The sequence below is a fragment of the Elgaria multicarinata genome, chromosome 4 (assembly GCF_023053635.1).
Source record: "Elgaria multicarinata webbii isolate HBS135686 ecotype San Diego chromosome 4, rElgMul1.1.pri, whole genome shotgun sequence".
Taxonomy (NCBI): Eukaryota; Metazoa; Chordata; class Lepidosauria; order Squamata; family Anguidae; genus Elgaria; species Elgaria multicarinata.
In genome coordinates, this window is record NC_086174.1 from 3,870,284 (window position 1) to 3,891,728 (window position 21,445).

Below are 21,445 nucleotides of genomic sequence, written 5' to 3' on the forward strand. Positions count from 1 at the left end.
GGCTCCTTGACGCCCCACCCCAGTGCTATTGCCTCTCTCGACGTAGGGATGTGCAAATTGACGTGGTAAGTATAGTAATGCACTTTTTAGAGCTAGTACAGCGTGCAACCTACACTAGCAGAGTTTTTTCAGGAAGTCCAGCGTCAAGGCAAAGAAGCTGATCTCAAGTTGAAAGACCACATAGACAAGGATCAGTAGTGCCCACCTAAGTTCTTTACTGTGCAGTATCATACAGCGTGGCAGTGCAGCAGCAGTAGCAATTATTTATTTATTTAGAATATTTATATACTGCTCCCCATTGAAAAATTTCTGAGCGGTGTACAAGGTAAAATAAAAATAAAAACAGAATAAAACAGTTAAAACAAAATTTAAGAGAAGCAAAAACAGAAATCCAAGGCTGCATGTTGAAGAAAGGCTTCTTGGAATAAAGACGTTTTCAAGAGGTGCCGAAAGGAGTACAAGGTTGGCGCCTGCCTGACCTCCAGAGGCAGGGAGTTCCACAGGAGGGGGGCCACCACACTGAAGGCTCTTCCCCTGGTGGATTCCAATCGGAGGATGGATCTAGGTGGAACCACCAGGAGCAGGCCCTCGGATGACCTCAGTGACCGGGCAGGTTGGTAAGGGAGAAGGCAGAGCTCTCTCAGGTATCCTGGTCCCAAGTTGTTTAGGGCTTTGTACACAAGTACGAGAACCTTCAACCTGGCCTGGTAGCGAATAGGCAGCCAGTGCACTTCCCTCAGCAGAGGAGTTACATGCTGGAAAGGGGCAGCTCCAGACAACAGCCGAGCTGCAGCATTCTGCACGAGCTCCAGCTTCCAGAACAGCTTCAAGGGCAGCCCCACATAGAGCGCGTTGCAGTAATCCAGCCTTGAGGTTACCAATTGTAACCACCGTGGTCAATTTACAGCAATATACACAATGACTCTCCACTCTAAACCTAAACCTTCTTCCCCCACACTGGTCCATAATCCAGATTCTTCTTTATAGTCATTTGAGCCAACCAGTCGGTGACATTCTTACCATGTGGTATTATTGCATCAGCTTTACCACACTCTTCCTGAGTCAGCAAACCATTCCGGCTGCTCCTAATTAGTCACCTGACTGTAGGTGCAATACTCACTTTGGCCTTGACAAAAAAACACACACCAGCTAATCTGGATTTCTCCTTGTGGGTCATAATGGCAGAAAAACCTCTAGTCATTTTTTGGGGTCCGCTCACCCAGAAACCTGACACAAATCAGCAAAATTCGAACCCTCTGAAATTCTCCAAATTCCATCTCAAAGCTTGTTCCGACTGGAGTCCGTATCAGATGGTGAGCGTCCCCCGCCTTTTACCTGAAAATTCACGAGTATTTTTGTTCGCATTTTTCCAAGTATACTCATCAGTTGTACGCATCTTTGAAATGTACGCATTCTCCTCCTGATAAAAGCGTATTTGTGAGCATTTTTCAAAAGTATGCATTTTGGTGTGTGTGTGTGTGTGTGTGCGTGCGTGCATGCTTTTTCCAAATGTACGCATGATGCTGAACACATTTTTTGGGTCCCCAAATCACACTGCAAGTTGGAAAGGCACGGCCTTCAACCGCAGATTGCTTCTGAGGCTTTGTGCGGTCCAGAAGGTGCAAACTGGGTAAATCCTGATCAAAACTGAATTGAAACGAATTCGTCCTACATCCCCTACTTTCAAGCGCCCTCCCTGCTCCTGGTGGCCACTTTCAGCTGCTGTTATTCCCGCACAGAAACAAATACCGTAGCCTTTCTGAATGATGGGGACGTAGCGGGGCCGCTCTCCTTTGGTCTCACTTCTGTTTTGTGTTTCTGGTTCCGCAGGAGTTCTTCGAGAATCCCGCCTTTCGCCCAGATGGCATGAAGCTCTACCCGACGCTCGTGATCCGCGGCACCGGCCTCTATGAGCTCTGGAAGACGGAGAGGTACAAGAGCTACCCTCCAAGCACCCTCGTGGATTTGGTGGCACGCATTCTGGCTCTGGTGCCGCCGTGGACCCGAGTGTACCGAGTGCAGAGGTAAAACGATTCACTGCTGGCCCATGCCGCAGTTTGCATCTTCTTGGCTTATCGCTTTGATCATGTCACGCCACTCCTGAAATCCCTTCATTAAAATTATTATTATTATTATTTATTTATTTATTTATTTGTTACCTGCCTCTCCCTCTGGATCGAGGCGGGGTACAACATAAATGCAAACACCATAAAATACATATAACTGGTTAAAACATTTAAAACTAATACATTATTTAAAGCAGCACATTATTAAAAGACGTCTTAAAATTCAACTGGGTTGGCCTGCCAGAAGAGAACAGTCTTTATGGCTTTCTTAAATTTCAGAAGACTGTTAAGTTTTGAGCCAACAGTGCGATATGGATGCAAGAAAGGCAAATGCTATTTTGGGCTGCATTAATAGGAGTATAGCTTCCAAATCACGGGAGGTCCTGGTTCCTCTCTATTCGGCCCTGGTTAGGCCTCATCTAGGGACTGCGTCCAGTTCTGGGCTCCACAGTTCAAGAAGGACGAAGACAAGCTGGAGCGTGTTCAGAGGAGGGCAACCAGGATGATCAGGGGTCTGGAAACAAAGCCCTGTGAAGAGAGACTGAAAGAACTGGGCATGTTTAGTCTGGAGAAGAGAAGATTGAGGGGAGACATGAGAGCACTCTTCAAATACTTAAAAGGTTGTCACACAGAGGAGGGCCAGGATCTCTTCTCGATCCTCCCAGAGTGCAGGGCACGGAATAACGGGCTCAAGTTAAAGGAAGCCAGATTCCAGCTGGACATCAGGACAAACTTCCTGACTGTTAGAGCAGTACGACAATGGAATCAGTTGCCTGGTGAGGCCGTGGGCTCTCCCACACTAGAGGCCTTCAAGAGGCAGCTGGACGACCCTCTGCCAGGGAGACTTTTCTTTTTTCTAATGCTTTTAAAACTTGATTTTGATCTTACTTTTATACTGTTTGTTCTACTCTCCCCTGTGCCTGTTTGGTGCATTCTCTTCCCCTTCTTGTTGTTTTATTATGATGCTATTAGAATGTAAGCCTGTGCGGCAGGGTGTTGCTATTTTATTGTTTTTACTCTGTACAGCACCATGTACACGGATGGTGCTATATAAGTAAGTAAATAAATAATAATAATAGGTGGATTCCTGCATTGAGCAGGGGGTTGGACTCAATGGCCTTAGAGGCCCCTTCCAGCTCTACTATTCTCTGATTCTATGATTCTGTTCCAGATGTATTAGTCCACTCGAAGCAAACACTTCATTTCCTTTGCCTCTGTTCTCCAACCATCCTCCCCTCCTCGGATGTAGCCTGCTTCCCCTCTCCTTGCCCCGTTGTGTCATCATTCTCTCGTTCTAGCTCTCATTAGGAACGCCAAAGCCATTTCATGTGATTCGGGGTGAGCTCGTGCGCCAGGCTAATCACATGGTAATTGCGGTTAGCGCTTGATAGCCCAACGGTGTGCAGCTACTAGAATCTGCCGCCGCTCGGTGAGTCACCCTGCATCGTGGCCTCTTCCATCTCGGGCGAGCGCTTGCAAATGTGTTCCCAAATGGGAGAGCCAGGCTGGGAAGCAATAAGAAGCAGTGCGCGCCAGCGTTTCACCTTTTGGCGATTGACCCAAGCAAAACTGTGCAATAAGAAATGCGGGGGCGGGCAGGCAGGCAGGCAGGCAGGCATCCATGCGCGCAAAGGCCGTGTCATCGGAGGGGGCAGGTGCCGGGCAGGCAGAGGGGGAGCCTTGGGGTTTACTACTCTGAGGGTGTAAGGAGGCCAAATGAGCCCCTTTGTAGTGGAGTGGTAGATGAAGGGAGAAGGGAGAACCAGGGTGGCGTAGTGGCTAAAGCTACCAGGAGGAGCAGGGCCTTCTCTGCTGTGGCACCCCGGCTGTGGAATGAGCTCCCTAAGGAGGTTTGCTTGGCACCTACATTATATGCTTTTAGACGCCAGGGGAAGACCTTTTTATTCTCCCAGCATTTTAACAGTCTATAAATAAATTTTAACTCGGTGTTTTCAATTTGTAATTTTGCATTGCTGCTGTTTTTATCTGGTTGAGCTTTTATATTGTATTTTATAGTATGGTTTTATACTGTCGTTTTATACTTTGAATGTTTTTAATTTTTGTGAACCGCCCAGAGAGCTCCGGCTATTGGGCGGTATAGAAATGTTAGAAATAAATAAATAAATAAATAAATAAATAAATAAATAAAATAGAGTGTTGGGTTCGGAGTCAGGAGATCCGGGTTCTAGTCCACACTCAGCCACGGAAGCCCACGGAGTGACTTTGGGCCAGTCCCAGACCCGCAGCCCAACCCACCTCACAGGGTTGTTGTTGTGAGGATAAACATGGAGAGGAGGAGGATTATGTAGGCCACCTTGGGTTCCTGGGGGGGGGGGAGAAAGGCGGGATATAAATGCAAGAAGAAGAAGAAGAAGAATTTATTTATTTATTTATTTATTACATTTTTATACCGCCCAATAGCCGAAGCTCTCTGGGCGGTTCACAAAAATTAAAACCATAATAAAACAATCAACATGTTATTATTATTATTATTTATTTATATACCACCATCAATGTACATGGTGCTGTACAGAGTAAAACAGTAAATCGCAAGACCCTGCCGCATAGGCTTACAATCTAATAAAATCATAGTAAAGCAATGAGGAGGGGAAGAGAATGCAAACAGGCACAGGGTAGGGTAAACATGCACAGGGTAGGGTAGAACAAAATACAGTATAAAAAGCACAAACAGGATAAAACCACGCAGCACAATTGATATAAGATTAAAATACAGAGTTAGAACAGTAAAATTTAACTTCAAGTTAAAATTAAGTGTTAAAATACTGAGAGAATTAAAAGGTCTTCAGCTGGCGACGAAAGGAGTACAGTGTAGGCGCCAGGCAGACCTCTCTGGGGAGCTCATTCCACAGCCGGGGTGCCACAGCGGAGAAAGCCCTGCTCCTAGTAGCCACCTGCCTCACTGCCTTTGGCAGGGACTCACGGAGAAGGGCCCCTGTAGATGATCTTAAGGTCCGGGCAGGTACATATGGGAAGAGGTGTTCCTTCAAATAACCTTGCCCCAAACTGTTTAGGGCTTTAAATGTCAATACCAGCACTTTGAATCTGGCCCGGACCTGGACTGGCAGCCAAGGAAGCTGGAAAAGGACTGGTGTGATGTGGTCTCATCGGCCAGTCCCCGTTAGTAAACGGGCTGCCCTGTTTTGTACCTGCTGAAGCTTCCAGGCCGTTTTCAAAGTCAGCCCCACGTATAACGCATTGAAGGAGGAGGAGGAGGAGGGAGCGCTCAGCCTCTGAGAGGGGGGGCTGCAGAACCTCAGGACCACGGTCCCAATCCAGCCTTCCGGTGTACTCTGGATGTCCAGGCCTCCTTCCTGTAGCCCCAACCATCCATCATTTGCTGTATGGCGGCTTTTGCATGCAGTTTTTCCCCCATTCGAAACAGTTGAAACGCCTCCCCCTAAAGCGTTAGTTACGGGCACCTGGCAATGTGTGAATCCGCAAGACCCGCGTTTGCAGGCGTTCTCCCAGCTCCATCTCAGAGCTCGTTCTGACTCGAGTCCATATCAGACGGCGAGTTTTTATTTATTTTTCTTTCCGCGTGCAAATCCGGGCAGGTGTTCATGTGCATTTCCCGAAACGTTCACATCCGCTGTGTGCATCTTTGAAATACGGTTTTACAAAAGGACGCAGTTTTGGGCACATTTTTCAGGTGTCCGTGTGGATTTGAACGCGTTGTTTTTGGTTTGTGAACCGTACTGCAAGATCGGAAACGTGCGGACTTCGTCAGCGGATTGCGTTTCGTTCCAGGAGGTGCAAAGTGCACAAATCCCGATAAAAAAAATGAACTGAAATAGGTTTTTCATACAACCCTGCTGGCAGAAAGAGCTTTAAGCTGAAATATGCCAGGTATTTTTAGTATTTTGACTCCGCTCCCAATTTGCCTTTGGCCCCACCCACTACTAGAATGCCGCCTCCAAGAGTTTCTCCAGAATTGAATTTGGCCCTCCGGCTGAAAGAGGTTCAACATCCGTGCTCTAGACTATGGTAAGAGGGCCCAATGGCATTCTGGGCACCACACTTCAAGAAGGATGAAGACAAACTGGAGGGGTTTCAGAGGAGGGCAACGAGGATGATCAGGGGTCTGGAAACCTCTTAAAGGAAGCCAGATTCCAGCTGGACATCAGGAAAAACTTCCTGACTGTTAGAGCAGTACGACAATGGAATCAGTTACCTAGGGAGGTGGTGGCTTCTCCCACACTAGAGGCCTTCAAGAGGCAACTGGACAAGCATCTGTCAGGGATACTTTAGGGTGGATTCCTGCATTGAGCAGGGAGTTGGACTCGATGACCTTGTAGGCCCCTTCCAACTCTGCTATTCTATGATTCTATGATTCTTTCATAGCAGAACTCAAAACTGTGTGTGGGATTTTCCAAGTGGCCTCCCGTCCAAGCACTGTCCTGACCCAGACCGACAAAGCCCTGTGAGGAGAGACTGAAGGAACTGGGCAGGTTTAGTCTGGAGAACAGAAGATTGAGGGGAGACATGATTGTACTCTTCAAGGACTTGGAAGGTTGTCAATGTCACACAGAGAACGGACAGGATCTCTTCTCGATCCTCCCAGAGTGCAGGACACGGAATAACGGGCTCAAGTTAAAGGAAGCCAGATTCCAGCTGGACATCAGGAAAAAGTTCCTGACTGTTAGAGCAGTACGACAATGGAACCAGTTACCTAGGGAGGTTGTGGGCTCTCCCACACTGGAGGCCTTCAAGAGGCAGCTGGACAACCATCTGTCAGGGATGCTGTAGGGTGGATTCCTGCATTGAGCAGGGGGTTGGACTCGATGGCCTTAGAGGCCCCTTCCAACTCTGCTACTCTATGATTCTATGTTGTGGACAATGTCCCGGAGGTGTCTGTGGTGCTCCTAGTAGCACGTTCCACACACCTTACGACTAATTTAACTTTTACTGGCCAAAGGAGGAGTACACCATCCGACTTTAGCCAAGACGTCAGTGGTCATCCGATGACACTGCCCAATATTAAACCCAGCATTTATCACCAACCCGTTTGCCGAGCAAGGGAAGAATATCCCATTTGTAATTGTCAGTCCAAAACATTTCTAATAACAGCTGGCCTGCTCAAGGGTAGGAGTTAATAAAAAGAAAGCGTGCAATTACCAAATGATTCGTCTTGGCCCCTCAAATGTCTAGAACCAAAGTAAATTGTTTTTATGATATTACTAGGTTTCAGCTACTTACCTCGGCCATGTTGCGTTGGGCAGGGGCGGTCGAGAACAATTTCCCAGGCCCCTCCTCTCGAGACGTGGTTTTTCCGGTTTTCTACCACCACTGTTAGCCTTTCAACAGGGGTCTTGAACCTCTTTCAGTCCAAGCGTCCAGCCCCGTTCCAGAGACGCTCTTGGGGGTTACATTGCAGCAGTGTTCAGGGCCCCCCAAATGCCAGCCTATTTTAGCTTTGAGCTCTCACCGGCCGTAACTTCAGCCTTTTAGAACGGGAGGGCCCGATTGCGGCCACAAGTGGGTCAGATGTTCCCCCGTCCCCAGAGCAGCTGCTGCTGTTCCCCTGCTGCTACAAGCTCAACTTCACCTTGTCCTGGGATACAAAGGCTCAGTTCAAATAATAATAATAATAATAATAATAATAATAATAATAATAATAATAATTTATTACCCACCTCTCCCTCCAGATCAAGGCGGGGAACAACATAGAATACAAAAATATTATACAATACATAAAAAAGATTGAAACATATAAAACCAATATTGTTAAAATAACAGCCAGACTTCTTAAAATTCGACTGGGTAGGCCTGCCGGAAGAGATCAGCCATAAATAATAATAATAATAATAATAATAATAATAATAATAATAATAATAATAATAATTTATTTCTTACCCGCCTCTCCCTTTGGATCGAGGCAGGGAACAACATCAGAACAGGAATCAATACATCTTAAAAATTCTTGATTTTACATTGATCTGGATAGGCCTGCCGGAAAAGGCTAGTCTTTAAAGCGGCCTAAAAATCACATAGAGAGTTAATTTTACGAATCTCCCGTTCCACAATCTGGGGGCGACAGAAGAAAAGGTCCTCTGGGAAACTGATGTCAGCCTAGTTTTAGCTGACTGAAGTAAGTTCACCCCAGAGGACCTGAGTGTGTGGGGTGGATTGTACGAGAGAAGGCGATCCCACAGGTAGCCTGGACCCAAACCATGTCGGGCTTTAAAGGTAATGACCAACACTTTGTACTTTGCCCGGAAACTAATTGGCAACCAGTGGAGTGATTTTAATGTTGGCGTAATATGCTCACCCCTAGATGTACCAGTCACCAACCTGGCTGCCATATTTTGAACTAGTTTCTGAAGTTTATAGCTTTTTTATATTCAGAAAGACTATTGGGGTGACGGATCTCGCCCGGCAGGCCATTCCACAGCCTGGGAAGGTCCTCTGGGTAACAGCTGTTAATCTAGTTTTTGCTGGCTGAAGTAAACCCTTCCCAGAGGACCTGAGTGTGTGTGGCGGATTGTATGGGAGAAGGCGATGCCGCAGGTAACCTGGACCCAAACCATGTAGGGCTTTAAAGGCAATAACCAACATTTTATACTTCGCCCAGAACCTAATTGGCAGCCAGTGTAGTGATTTTAAAGCTGGTGCAATATGGTCACATTAGTCAATGTTAGAACACAACATGTTCTAACTCCACCATTGTGTGACTGTGGGCTACCATGGAGTTCACTAAAATCCATCATGACATTTGATTGACAGTTCCTCCACCCTCTTTCCTCCCCCAGTCCTCCCAATGGTATCCCATCAGCCATTGCTGTGAAAAACCAATCCCGGTGGCTCTCCTAGAGCGGCACTCTCTCCATTTGCCTCTCTTGCCAGAGAACTCTGTAGCCAGTGGGAAAAGTCAACTCAATGCCACGGAAAACGCCACATAGCCCGCCACACAACATAACGGTTGTGAAGGAATTTTCCTCTGCACAGCGCGGATATTCTGTGTGGAGTGTTTCTCCCCCCCCCAAAAAAAATACCACCGTTATGTGGAGTTTTCCTGCCAGACAACACATTTGTCAGCGGTGGTGAAAAAACTCCACCGTGCAGTTCTAAAACCACAGTTGAGAAACGTGTTGTCTGAACTGAGCCAAAGACTGCTCTATCCTTCATCATCATCATCATCATCATCATCATCTCTCTATATATAAAATGCTTAGGTATTTTACCGTTTTGCCACGCCCACTTTGCCTTCAGGAATTCTGGAACGGCTTCAGCTGATACAGGTTACTAAGCAACAATAACAACGTGTAACGTCAGCTGATACAGGTTGCTAAGCCCCTCGCCTGACTCCTCCGCGCTTTTCAAGGTAACCCTACTTCCCTTTCTGCCTCTTCCCCCCCCCCCCACGAAGGGGGCAGCCACCACGGTCTGGGGCATGAGCGAGGCACGGCCAGGGCCCTTGGTGTTCAGGTGAGAGGCCGCTCACCTACTACGAGCCCAGGCCCTGGCCTAATCTCATGCGAGCTGGGCGGGTGGCCCAAGGCTGACAGGAACCCCGGGGAGAAGGGGACACCTGCTCCCCCTCCCCCGACCTCCCTGCCCCCCAGATCTGCCAGACGGCGCTGTATCGGCGGCCTCCAAGCAGCCTGTGCCCCCCTCCAGCCCTTCTGGCTCCAGGCTTTCCAAGGTAACCCTACCCCCCTTTCTGCCTCTTCGCTCCACCCCCCCCCCCCCCCCACAAAGAGGGCAGCGCCATGGTCTGGCGCACGAATGAGACACGGCCGGGGCCCTTGGTGGCCGGGTGGGTGGCCACTCGCCTGCTGCGAATAAATAAATAAATAAAATGCAATGATATTTAATTAATAAACTCTAAGATATGCTACAACGGTGTATGTTACGCCGGGTACAGCTTGTAATAATCGATTTCTCACCCGCCTCTCTGATTGGATCGAGGCGGGGAACAACAGCAAGCCGAAAATACACGAAATACTGATTTAAAACATAGCACACACTGTTAAAAGCACCCTAAACGTATCCTCAAATTCTACTGGATAGGCCTGCCGGAAGAGATTGTTCTTGGCAGGTTTCTTGAACGCTAGAAGACTGTTCGTGGATGGCATCGCCTCCACCCAGCCTCACGGAACCCCTGACTCCTTTCCCCCTGATGTGCTGCTGCTTTGGATTCGTTGCGAGGCGTGAATGAAAAGTCACGCCCGCCTGGGGACCGTAGCCACGGCGGCGTCAGCATCTTGACTTGTGACGTCCTCCGCTGCGCGGGCCCGTGGGCCGTCCAAACGGGGCGACGTCAACGCAGCCCTTTCCGAGACGGGTCTGGCAAGGGAAGATTTGCCTCCATCTAGGTCGCTGCTGAGAATTGCCCGTATTTGCACACATGCAGATGCTGATGAGTCTTGAGTCATGCGCCCTCCCCGGGCGGACGCGAGGGGGTTCAAATATGTTCCGCAGCAGATGGCTACTCCTGAGCGCCTTCGGGCGCTCCAGTGCTCCACGCCGCCGTTCCGGAGACGGCAAACTTGCGACGCTGGAGATTGCCATGTTGGCCGCCTGCTAGGCTGCCAGAATGGTTTCACTGATGCCCCCGTTGCGAATCGCGCCACAGCCTGACCCTCCGGAGATGTCTGGTAATTGGAACGAAGCGGGTTTCTCCAGCGGCGTCCTCTGTTCTAACGTGCCCGGATAGAAATTGCCGTCTCCTCCCGTGTCTCCTTTAGACTGAACAAAAAGCGCTTATTGACTCTTAACTGCTGCCGGCTAGATGATGGTTGTATTTACTCTCGGAAACTGGCGGAATAAATTAACAAGCGAGCTAATGATCATTTTGTGGGGAAGGAAGGGGGGGCGACGGAGTTGATGCAGAAGAGAGCAGGGGGTGAAGGGATGAAATCCCCGCTGGCCTTGATATGGGGAGGGGGGTTCCGTTCCAATGAGTGGATATCCTACCTCCCTCAGAAGCCTTTGTCTCATACCAGCCGCCTCGCCTCTCGAATATAACCCCCCACCTTTCATAGGCTTCTACGCTCCGTCTTTTCTTTCCCTTGAAGGCCCTTAGGCCTGGAAGAGTAGATTTCACACACACACACACACACACACACACACACACAGACACCCCTCTCCCAGGCACCTGAAAGCCACAGAGAAATAAATGCAGAAATGGCAGATTCATAGAATCATAGAATAGCAGACCTGGAAGGGGACTACAAGGCCATCGAGTCCAACCCCCTGCTCAATGCAGGAATCCACCTCAAAGCATACCCGACAGATGGTTTCCAGCTGCCTCTTGAAGGCCTCGAGTGTGGGAGAGACCACAACCTCCCTAGGTAACTGGTTCCATTGTTGTACTGCTCTAACAGTCAGGAAGTTTTTCCTGATGTCCAGCTGGAATCTGGCTTCCTTTAACTTGAGCCCGTTATTCCGTGTCCTGCACTCTGGGAGGATCGAGAAGAGATCCTGGCCCTCCTCTGTGGGACAACGTTTTAAGTATTTGAAGAGTGCTATCATGTCTCCCCTCAATCTTCTCTTCTCCAGGCTAAACATGCCCAGTTCTTTCAGTCTCTCTTCATAGGGCTTTGTTTCCAGACCCCTGATCATCCTGGTTGCCCTCCTCTGAACCCGCTCCAGCTTGTCTGCGTCCTTCTTGAATTGTGGAGCCCAGAACTGGACGCAATACTCTAGATGAGGCCTAACCAGGGCCGAATAGAGAGGAGCCAGTACCTCACGTGATTTGGAAGCTATACTTCTATTAATGCAGCCCAAAAGAGAATTTGCCTTTCTTGCAGCCATATTGCACTGTTGCCTCGTATTTAGCTTGCGATCTACAACAATTTCTTCTCGTTTGTAGTATTGCTGAGCCAAGTATCCCCCATCTTGTAACTGCATTTGGTTTCTATTTCCTAGATGTAGAACTTGGCATTTACCCCTATTAAATTTCATCCTGTTGTTTTCAGCCCAGCACTCCAGCCTATCAAGATCACTTTGAAGTTTGTTTCTGTCTTCCAGGATATTAGCTATCCCACCCAATTTTGTGTCATCTGCAAATTTGATAAGCGTTCCCTGCACCTCCTCGTCCAAATCATTAATTAAAATGTTGAAGAGCACTGGGCCCAGGACTGAGCCCTGCGGCACCCCACTCGTTGCCTCTCCCCAGTTTGAGAAGGTTCCATTGATAAGTACTCTTTGAGTCCGATTCTGTAGCCAGCGGTGAATCCACCTAATAGTTGTTCCATCTAGCCCACTTTTAGCTATTCCTCCTTTGGTGCCCATTTTGCCCTTTGGACTCTTTCCCAGAACTTCCCTAGGGTGCCCCCTCTCCCGCCTGTCCTGCTCCCCTCTCCCTTTTTCAGATCCGTCTCCCAAACCCACCTTCCCCACGGGACCTTTGACGTTGCCCTGTTAGTCCTGATCCCCCAGCACAGAGGAAGCCAAGGGTTAGATAAGTGCAGCCTTTCCCCAACCTGCTGCCCTCCAGATGTTTTGGACTACAATTCCCAACATTCCTGGCTATTGGCCATGCTGGCTGGGGCTAATGGGATGTCCAAAACATCTGGAGTAACCCAGGCTGGGGGATCTTGATATATTGTAACACATTACTTTTTTAAAAAAAAACACCACAACTTTTGGCAAGCGTAGCGCTTTGCATTCCACTCTTTGGATCCTGCCATTTGAACACAAAACATGTTCAGAAAGCCCCTTCTGCATGGGACAAACTAGTCATGGTTGATTCCTCACGGCACGTGCATGGAAGCATCGCAGAAAAATTGGCCGTCCCAAGTAGATGCAGTTGGGGCATAGGGATAAAAGGCTGTGGGACCTCGGGCTGATGGGGCAGATCCAGCCACTTTGAAGTCCCAGTCTGCTCTCTCGGGGTTAGGGATGTTGTGAGCACCTGACCGGGTCTGGGGGGTCCAATGGACTCCCCCACGTCCGTCCCCTTGGAACCCGTCGGGCACGTGTGGCATTTCGTAGACCTGTGGGTCGAGCGCACCCCTCATAGAATCATAGAATAGCAGAGTTGGAAGGGGCCTCTAAGGCCATCGAATCCAACCCCCCGCTCAATGCAGGAATCCACCCTAAAGCATCCCTGACAGATGGTTGTCCAGACGCCTCTTGAAGGTCTCTAGTGTGGGAGAGCCCACAACCTCCCTAGGTAACTGGTTCCATTGTCATACTGCTCTAACAGTCAGGAGGTTTTTCCTGATGTCCAGCTGGAATCTGGCTTCCTTTAACTTGAGCCCGTTATTCCATGTCCTGCACTCTGGGAGGATCGAGAGTTGATCCTGGCTCTCCTCTGTATGACAACCTTCCAAGTTTTTGAAGAGTGCTATCCTGTCTCAGTCTGGAGCCTGCATTGTGCATTACTATGGAGGCTCCGGAAATTGCGAAATTACCTCCCAAACACTGAGTAAATGGGCCCATGACTGCCACCATTTACACACCCATCCATCTTGCCCTTGGTTGGCCCCTCTTCCTTTTGCCTTCCACTTTCCCTAGCATCAGCCTCTTCTCCAGGGTGTCCTGTCTTCTCATTATGTGGCCAAAGTACTTCAGTTTTGCCTTTAATACCATTCCCTCAAGTGAGCAGTCTGGCTTTATTTCCTGGAGTATGGACTGGTTTGATCTTCTTGCAGTCCACGGCACTCTCAGCATTTTCCTCCAACACCGCAGTTCAAAAGCATCTCTCTTCCTTCGCTCAGCTTTCCTTATGGTCCAGCTCTCGCAGCCGTAGGTTACTACGGGGAATACCATTGCTTTAACTATGCGGACCTTTGTTGTCAGTGTGGTGTCTCTGCTCCTAACTATTTTATCAAGATTTGTCATTGCTCTCCTCCCAAGAAGTGTCTTCTGATTTCCTGACTGCAGTCAGCGTCTGCAGTAATCTTTGCGCCCAGAAATACAAAGTCTGTCGCTGCCTCCACGTTTTCTCCCTCTATTTGCCAGTTATCAATCAAGCTGGTTGCCATAATCTTGGTTTTTTTGAGGTTTAACTGCAACCCGGCTTTTGCACTTTCTTCTTTCACCTTTGTCATGAGGCTCCTCAGCTCCTCCTCGCTTTCAGCCATCAAAGTGGTGTCATCTGCATATCTGAGATTGTTAATGTTTCTTCCTGTGATTTTAACTCCAGCCTTGGATTCGTCAAGCCCAGCACGTCACTTGCTGGAGGTGTTAATGGTTAAGTTGTTACTAATAAATTCTTAAGTTTTGTAAAAAGAAGGGCTTCTGTGTCTGACCAAGTCCCGGTGCCTCACCCGAATTCCTTACTTTCGGTCACGTCTGCCTTCCATTTCTGTCTCTGCTGCAGCTGGCGGAGGGTGCCTGAATATTTGGAGGGTGTGTTTCTGTCTGTAATTTCTTGTCTGTTTCGCCTCCAGGGACATCCCGATGCCTTTGGTCAGCTCTGGAGTGGAGCATGGGAACTTGAGAGAACTTGCTCTGGCCAGGATGAAAGACCTGGGGACAGAGGTAAAATGTCCACGAACCGATGTATCTTATTTTATTTATTTATTTATTGTTGCATTTATATCCCACCTTTTTTCCTTCAAGGAACCCAAGGCGGTGTACATAAACCAGTACCTCCCGTGATTTGGAAGCGAAACTTCTATTAATGCAGCCCAAAATAGCATTTGCCTTTCTTGCAGCCATATCTCACTGTTGGCTCATATTCAGCTTGCGATCTACAACAATTCCAAGATCCTTCTCGTTTGTAGTATTGCTGAGCCAAGTATCCTCCATCTTGTAACTGTGCATTTGGTTTCTATTTCCTAAATGAAGGATCCCAAAGCCCCATCAGTTGTCCAATTGTTGTGATGGGAAGGGGTCGGTCCTACTGAATGGATCAGAACATGCACAGAACTGAGATGCGGTGGCATCAGAGGGGGAGATCTCTAGACCTGCATAATGAAAATCCACAGTCTTCTGGGTCTAGTGGGATTCACTTAAAGTGCATTTCTCGTCAATCTCGATTGTTACTGCGAGAAGAACTCCCTATGTATTTCTTTCCATACTGGACATAACTTGTAGTTACCTGAGTATTTACCACCTACATCCCCTTTGGGTTTTTTCTTTCCCCCTAGATCAACCTTTCCCTATTTATTTATTTATTTATTTATATCAATTTTTATTATAAATTTCACAAAAGAACTGCAGGTGCAATTTGTGCAAATTAATCCAATTATGTGTGCAATTTGCGTAAATTCTGCAAATTCCAGCTGCAGTTTGTGTAAATGGCAATTTTTTTTAAAAAAAAATTAAACTGCAAAAGTTCCCGGATTTCAGGAAAAATCCCACAGTTCGCCTCGCGGACGCAAAACCAAGCTGGGGACTCCAGGGAAATCCGGCAAGTCCCCAAAGCGCCATGAGTATCAGGATTATATGGTCCATGCATAGGGTGACCCTATGAGAAGGAGGACCGGGCTCCTGTATCTTTAACAGCTGCATAGAAAAGGGAATTTCAGCAGGTGTCATTTGTGTATATGGGGAACCTGGTGAAATTCCCTCTCCATCACAACAGTTAAAGGTGCAGGAGCTATACTAGAGTGACCAGATTTAAAAGAGGGCAGGGCACCTGCAGCTTTAAGTGTGGTGATGAAGAGGGAATTTCACCAGGTTCCCCATATATAGAAATGACCCCTGCTGAAATCTCCTTTTCTATGCAACTGTTAAAGATACAGGAGCCCTGTCCTCCTTTTCAGATGGTCACCCTACCGTCAGCACTTAACTGAGCCCATGGTCTATACTGAGAAAGCACTGGAGACAGAATGCACACTCGGGCCTTAGTTAGACCTAAGGTAGGGTGACCATATGAAAAGGAGGACAGGGCTCCTGTATCTTTAACAGTTGCATAGAAAAGGGAATTTCAGCAGGTGTCATTTGTATATATGGAGATCCTGGTGAAATTTCCTCTTCATCACAACAGTTAAACCTGCAGGAACTATACTAGAGTGACCAGATTTAAAAGAGGGCAGGGCTCCTGCAGCTTTAAGTGTGGTGATGAAGAGGAAATTTCACCGGGTTCCTCACATATACAAATGACCCCTGCTGAAATCTCCTTTTCTATGCAACTGTTAAAGATACAGGAGCCCTGTCCTCCTTTTCAGATGGTCACCCTACCGTCAGCACTTAACTGAGCCCATGGTCTATACTGAGAAAGCACTGGAGACAGAATGCACACTCGGGCCTTAGTTAGACCTAAGGTAGGGTGACCCTATGAAAAGGAGGACAGGGCTCCTGTATCTTTTAACAGTTGCATAGAAAAGGGAATTTCAGCAGGTGTCATTTGTATATATGGAGATCCTGGTGAAATTTCCTCTTCGTCACAACAGTTAAAGCTGCAGGAACTATACTAGAGTGACCAGATTTAAAAGAGGGCAGGGCTCCTGCAGCTTTAAGTGTGGTGATGAAGAGGAAATTTCACCAGGTTCCCCATATATAGAAATGACACCTGCTGAAATTCCCTTTTCAATGCAACGGTTAAAGATACAGGAGCCCTGTCCTCCTTTTCATAGGGTCACCCTATCCATGCATGCATGTGTGCCGTGTGGCCCCTGACCCCAAAGTCAGCATCGCGTGTGGCCCTTGAAGCAAACAAGGTTGTACACCCGGCTTTAAGCGGAATATGCAGGTTGGCCATCGCCTCCCAGGCCAGGCAATCCACCTTTCAATGGGCACAGTGTCTGCTCTGGACTGGTTGGCTGCCATCTGGTCTTTATTTACTGGCATACAATTTCTGCACCTACTTTTCTCATTAAAACCAACAATCTGCTCAGGAGTTTCCGTGCGCCGCGTCAGATTAGCAAGGCTCCCTTCCAATTCTATCTCTTTCCGACACAGAACGCAAGGAGGGTTTCCATCTCATCCTCGCGGAGGCCTTGCCTCCGAGCCCTGCTGTTTTTAAATCAAAACGGTACGTTTTCCGGTGAGTCGCAGGGCTGCTCAGCGAAACCGACGCTGAAAAACCGCGTGGGTTTTTCTTCTTTTGTATTTTAAACACCACGGCCTTTTTTCCCCTTTTCTTTTCCCCCCAGAGGTGTATTAGGGATGGATCGGTGAGCATTTTTATTTTGAAATCTCCCCTATTTCAAATTAGCAGCTTAAGTCTACATCAGTTTAATTTTGAACGCTGGAGGAGGTGATGGCAAACGCAACGTCCCTTTAGCCCAGCCTTCCTCAACCTGGGGTGCTCCAGATGTGTTGGACTGCATCTCCCAGAATGCCCCAGCCAGCAGAGCTGGCTGGGGCATTCTGGGAGTTGTAGTCCAACACATCTGGAGCGCCCCAGGTTGAGGAAGGCTGCTTTAGCCGGACTCCACCGCCCGGGGTAATTGTCTGTCTGCTTTTCTTTTGCCCACCTAGTGCCGTGATGTCAGAACAAGAGAAGTCGGAATCCAGGAGATCCATCACAAAGTGAGGCCCTACCAGGTGGGGCCTGCTCCTTCTCAAAGCAACGTGCTGCCTGTGTCTGTGGCCCTTTCTACACCTAAAGATTATCCCAAGAAAACGGAGGGATCGCCCTGCCTGCTCCTGGGACCCCCTGTGCGGCATTTGGATGCACAGAAACGATCCCGGGATACAGGGCTGGTGTAGACAGGCCCTGTGTGTGTGTCTGTGTTAAAGACGGCAACAACCCTGTCATGAAAATTGAGTCAAGCGGAGCCGTGGTCCGTAAACCCGTGCCAAACGGAACAGAGAAGGCTGGCTGATGCCAAGCCAGGCCACTGCCCACCCCCCACCCCCAAATTGAATGTGTTTTGGGTATAACATTTCAAACCCCATGAAGGCTGCTCTCTGGAAGCAAAACCTCTCCGTCTAAATAACTTCTTGGCTATTGGGAAAAATCTTTTTTTTAAAAAATGTCTATACAGCAGGTCAAATTAACCCGGCATACTCGTTTAGCTCTGTATATATTGGGTTTACAGCATGCGAGTGAAATAAACACGCTACAGCAGATGACAATCGATTTAGGAGCTCAGAAAATTGTTTTTCCAATTCAAACGTTTTCGGAAAACCCGCTCTACTGCAGACTGTTCATTTATATATTTGATTTGAACCCGGCCTTTCTGGTTCTGGTATAATTGGGGCTGCAATACTAGATGCACTAAAGGGCTACTAGTATGTAGAGGGTACTCAGCTGGTTTCCAGCTCCTTTTGCCAGGGAGAATCATAGAATAGCAGTGTTGGAAGGGCCCTACAAGGCCATCAAGTCCAACCCCCTGCTCAATGCAGGAATCCACCCTAAAGCATCCCTGACAGAGGGTTGTCCAGCTGCCTCTTGAAGGCCTCTAGTGTTGGAGAGCCCACAACCTCCCTAGGTAACTGGTTCCATTGTCGTACTGCTCTAACAGTCAGGAAGTTTTTCCTGATCTCCAGCTGGAATCTGGCTTCCTGTCACTTGAGCCCATGATTCCATGTCCTGCACTCTGGGAGGATCGAGAAGAGATCCTGGCCCGCCTCTGTGTGGCAACCTTTTAAGTATTTGAAGAGTGCTATCATGTCTCCCCTCAGTCTTCTCTTCTCCAGGCTAAACATGCCCAGTTCTTTCAGTCTCTGTTCATAGGGCTTTGTTTCCAGACCCCTGATCATCCTGGTTGCCCTCCTCTGAACACGCTCCAGCTTGTCTGCGTCCTTCTTGAATTGTGGAGCCCAGAACTGGACGCAATACTCTAGATGAGGCCTAACCAGGGCCGAATAGAGAGGAACCAGGACCTCCCGCGATTTGGAAGCTTTACTTCTATTAATGCAGCCCAAAAGAGCATTGGCCTTTCTTGCAGCCATATCGCAGTCCTACAACTCCCAGAATCCCCATTCCGGCACTGCCATTGTCAATGCTACCTGGAGTGGATGGGAGTTGAAGGCAGCAGTCCACAGTGAGGGTCAGGGCGCGCGGTCCTGATGCTCTACTTCCCCAGCCTATGCAGCGCCCGGAATGTGGAATGACACAGTTCCTCGCGTGTCATGAGCGCTGAGGCCGGCGAGACCCTTGAGGGCAATTTCCTCCAACGCTTTCTCGTTTTGGAGTTGAGCACTAGTTTGGGCTTCTGTGAAAATACAATAATCGCGCCTTCGCCTCTTATCCGAGGCCGCTAAAAATCCATTTGTGGCGAGGCGGACTTCGTGAAACCATTTCACGCTCTTTTTCCCCCCTCTCAGACGAACCATTGCCCGCATGGGCGTGAAATTGACTCTCGTCCCTTCACGGTGTTGCGCAATCATTGCTGTGATGATTGCCGCTGCCCTCTGAAGGTCTCCACCGGCTTCTCGGGCCTCCTTTTGTCTTGAGCAGGTTGAACTGATCCGGAGGGATTACGTGGCCAACGGTGGTTGGGAGACCTTCCTCTCCTACGAGGATCCTGAGCAAGACATCCTGATTGGGCTCCTGCGCCTGCGGAAGTGCTCGGAGGAGGCGTTCAGGGCGGAGCTGAAGGGAGGCGTCTCCATCGTCCGTGAGCTCCACGTCTACGGGAGCGTCGTGCCCGTCAGCAGCCGGGACCCTTCCAAATTCCAGCATCAGGTACCTGCAGCCGGTTAAGCTATGGTGGACTGCTGCAATCCATCACCTCTCCTCCGGCGCTTGGGTGGGAAACATGTGGCCTTCCAGATGTTGAATTCCCATCTTCGCTGACCATATGGGGCTGATGGGAATTAAGGTCCAACGACCTCTGCAACTCCTGGATTACAGAATAGCTTGGGGGCAGTTGTTACCCGCCTCTCCCTCGATCTAAGAGGGAGAGGCAGGAAACATCATCATTATTATTATTATTATTATTATTATTATTATTATTGAGACAAAACACATTCGGTGTCATGTCTAGCTCTGCTCCCCCTGCGTTGGAAGAAGGTGTTTCAAGTGACCAATCAGAATCAGACTCTGAAGTAGAAGAGTCGGTGCCATACACAGGCCAGCCTGTACCAGTGGGGGAGAAAGTTCTTATAGAATCATCGAATCATAGAATAGCAGAGTTGGAAGGGGCCTACAAGGCCATCAAGTCCAACCCCCTGCTCAAGGCAGGAATCCACCCTAAAGCATCCCTGACAGAGGGTTGTCCAGCTGCCTCTTGAAGGCCTCGAGTGTGGGAGAGCCCACAAACTCCCTAGGTAACTGGTTCCACTGTCGTACTGCACTAACACTCAGGAAGTGTTTCCTGTTTCCTGATGTCCATCCGGAATCTGGCTTCCTTTAACTTGAGCCCGTTATTCCGTGTCCTGCACTCTTGGAGGATCGAGAAGAGATCCTGGCCCTCCTCTGTGTGACAACCTTTTAAGTATTTGAAGAGTGCTCTCATGCCTCCCCTCAATCTTCTCTTCTCCAGGCTAAACATGCCCAGTTCTTTCAGTCTCTGTTCATAGGGCTTTGTTTCCAGACCCCTGATCATCCTGGTTGCCCTCCTCTGAACATGCTCCAGCTTGTCCAGAGGAGGGCAACCAGGATGATCAGAGCTCTCACGGGCTCTTCACCAGCTGGAAGTGAACCCTCTCCAGAGCTTATCTCCTCAAGGACAAACAATATACAGTCAGTGGGAAGCCAACGTTCTTCCAAGGGAGAGAGCGCGGAGAGGTTAGCTTATCCTAGAGTACGCCACCAACTAAAACAGGCGGAGCTAAAGGAAGGCGAGAGAAAGTCAGCCCGGCTCGCATCCCGTCAGAAGCTGCCTCAGAACTAATCTCTTTGAAGTTAATGCGTCTGGGGAAAAGGATTTCCCTTTGTCTTGAAAGGACAATAGTCTTGCTTAGTTTGCATAGTTTTGCCTAGAGGAAAGTTCGTAGGGATTAGACTCCCTGCAGGTGGGAAGAGGTGTTTATTGCTTGAATAAAGCTTTATGGATAATGTAGCAGGCCTCGTTATTGTCTCCCAAGAAGGGAGGAGGTTTTTTTGAGAAACACGACATTCTGGTCCTAGTTCTCACCTTTGTCCTGGCTGTTGCACTTCAAATTGCGATGAAACGCTCATCCATCCCACTGCCCGGGTAAAACCAGCAGATCAGGGCGGGAGATTCTAATTCAGCCTTCTCCCAGGCATACTCTTTTTCTAATTGCTGGGAGGCCTGGGGATCTTTCAGGTGTGGAGGAGCCCCCCCCTCCCCCCCGCTGCACTCTGAAATGGAACGGCCCAGCCATGGCTCTACCACGTCTGCGGGAACTCGAGCAAGACCAGACGTGACCAGAGACCGGTCTCCATAAACGCGTGGCGGTTTCTCAGGTGCCAGAAGTCACTCGCTCGTCTTTCAGAGCGTGTTTCACGCATTCGAGGCATCCGGCGGCTTTCATCTCCGTAATCTACCGCGTGAGCCGTCTCCTGTTGCTGCTCTCCAGTTAAATGAAATGCCAATAAGGAAATCTAACTCACGGGCCCGGAGTAGATACTGCTTGAATACAATTCGCGATTGGCAGGCTTT

At 48.7% G+C, this 21,445-nt stretch overlaps 1 protein-coding gene across 1 annotated transcript in view; it reads left to right on the forward strand.

Moving 5' to 3' along the window:
* The window catches only part of ELP3 (elongator acetyltransferase complex subunit 3), a 121,429-nt gene that overhangs the window by 67,400 nt on the left and 32,584 nt on the right, over nucleotides 1-21,445 (forward strand). The window contains exons 10-13 of the mRNA XM_063123742.1: nucleotides 1,831-2,024; nucleotides 14,429-14,519; nucleotides 17,409-17,474; nucleotides 19,336-19,563. Of these exons, the coding sequence (XP_062979812.1) occupies nucleotides 1,831-2,024; nucleotides 14,429-14,519; nucleotides 17,409-17,474; nucleotides 19,336-19,563 (579 nt within the window). The remainder of the gene's footprint in view (nucleotides 1-1,830; nucleotides 2,025-14,428; nucleotides 14,520-17,408; nucleotides 17,475-19,335; nucleotides 19,564-21,445) is intronic.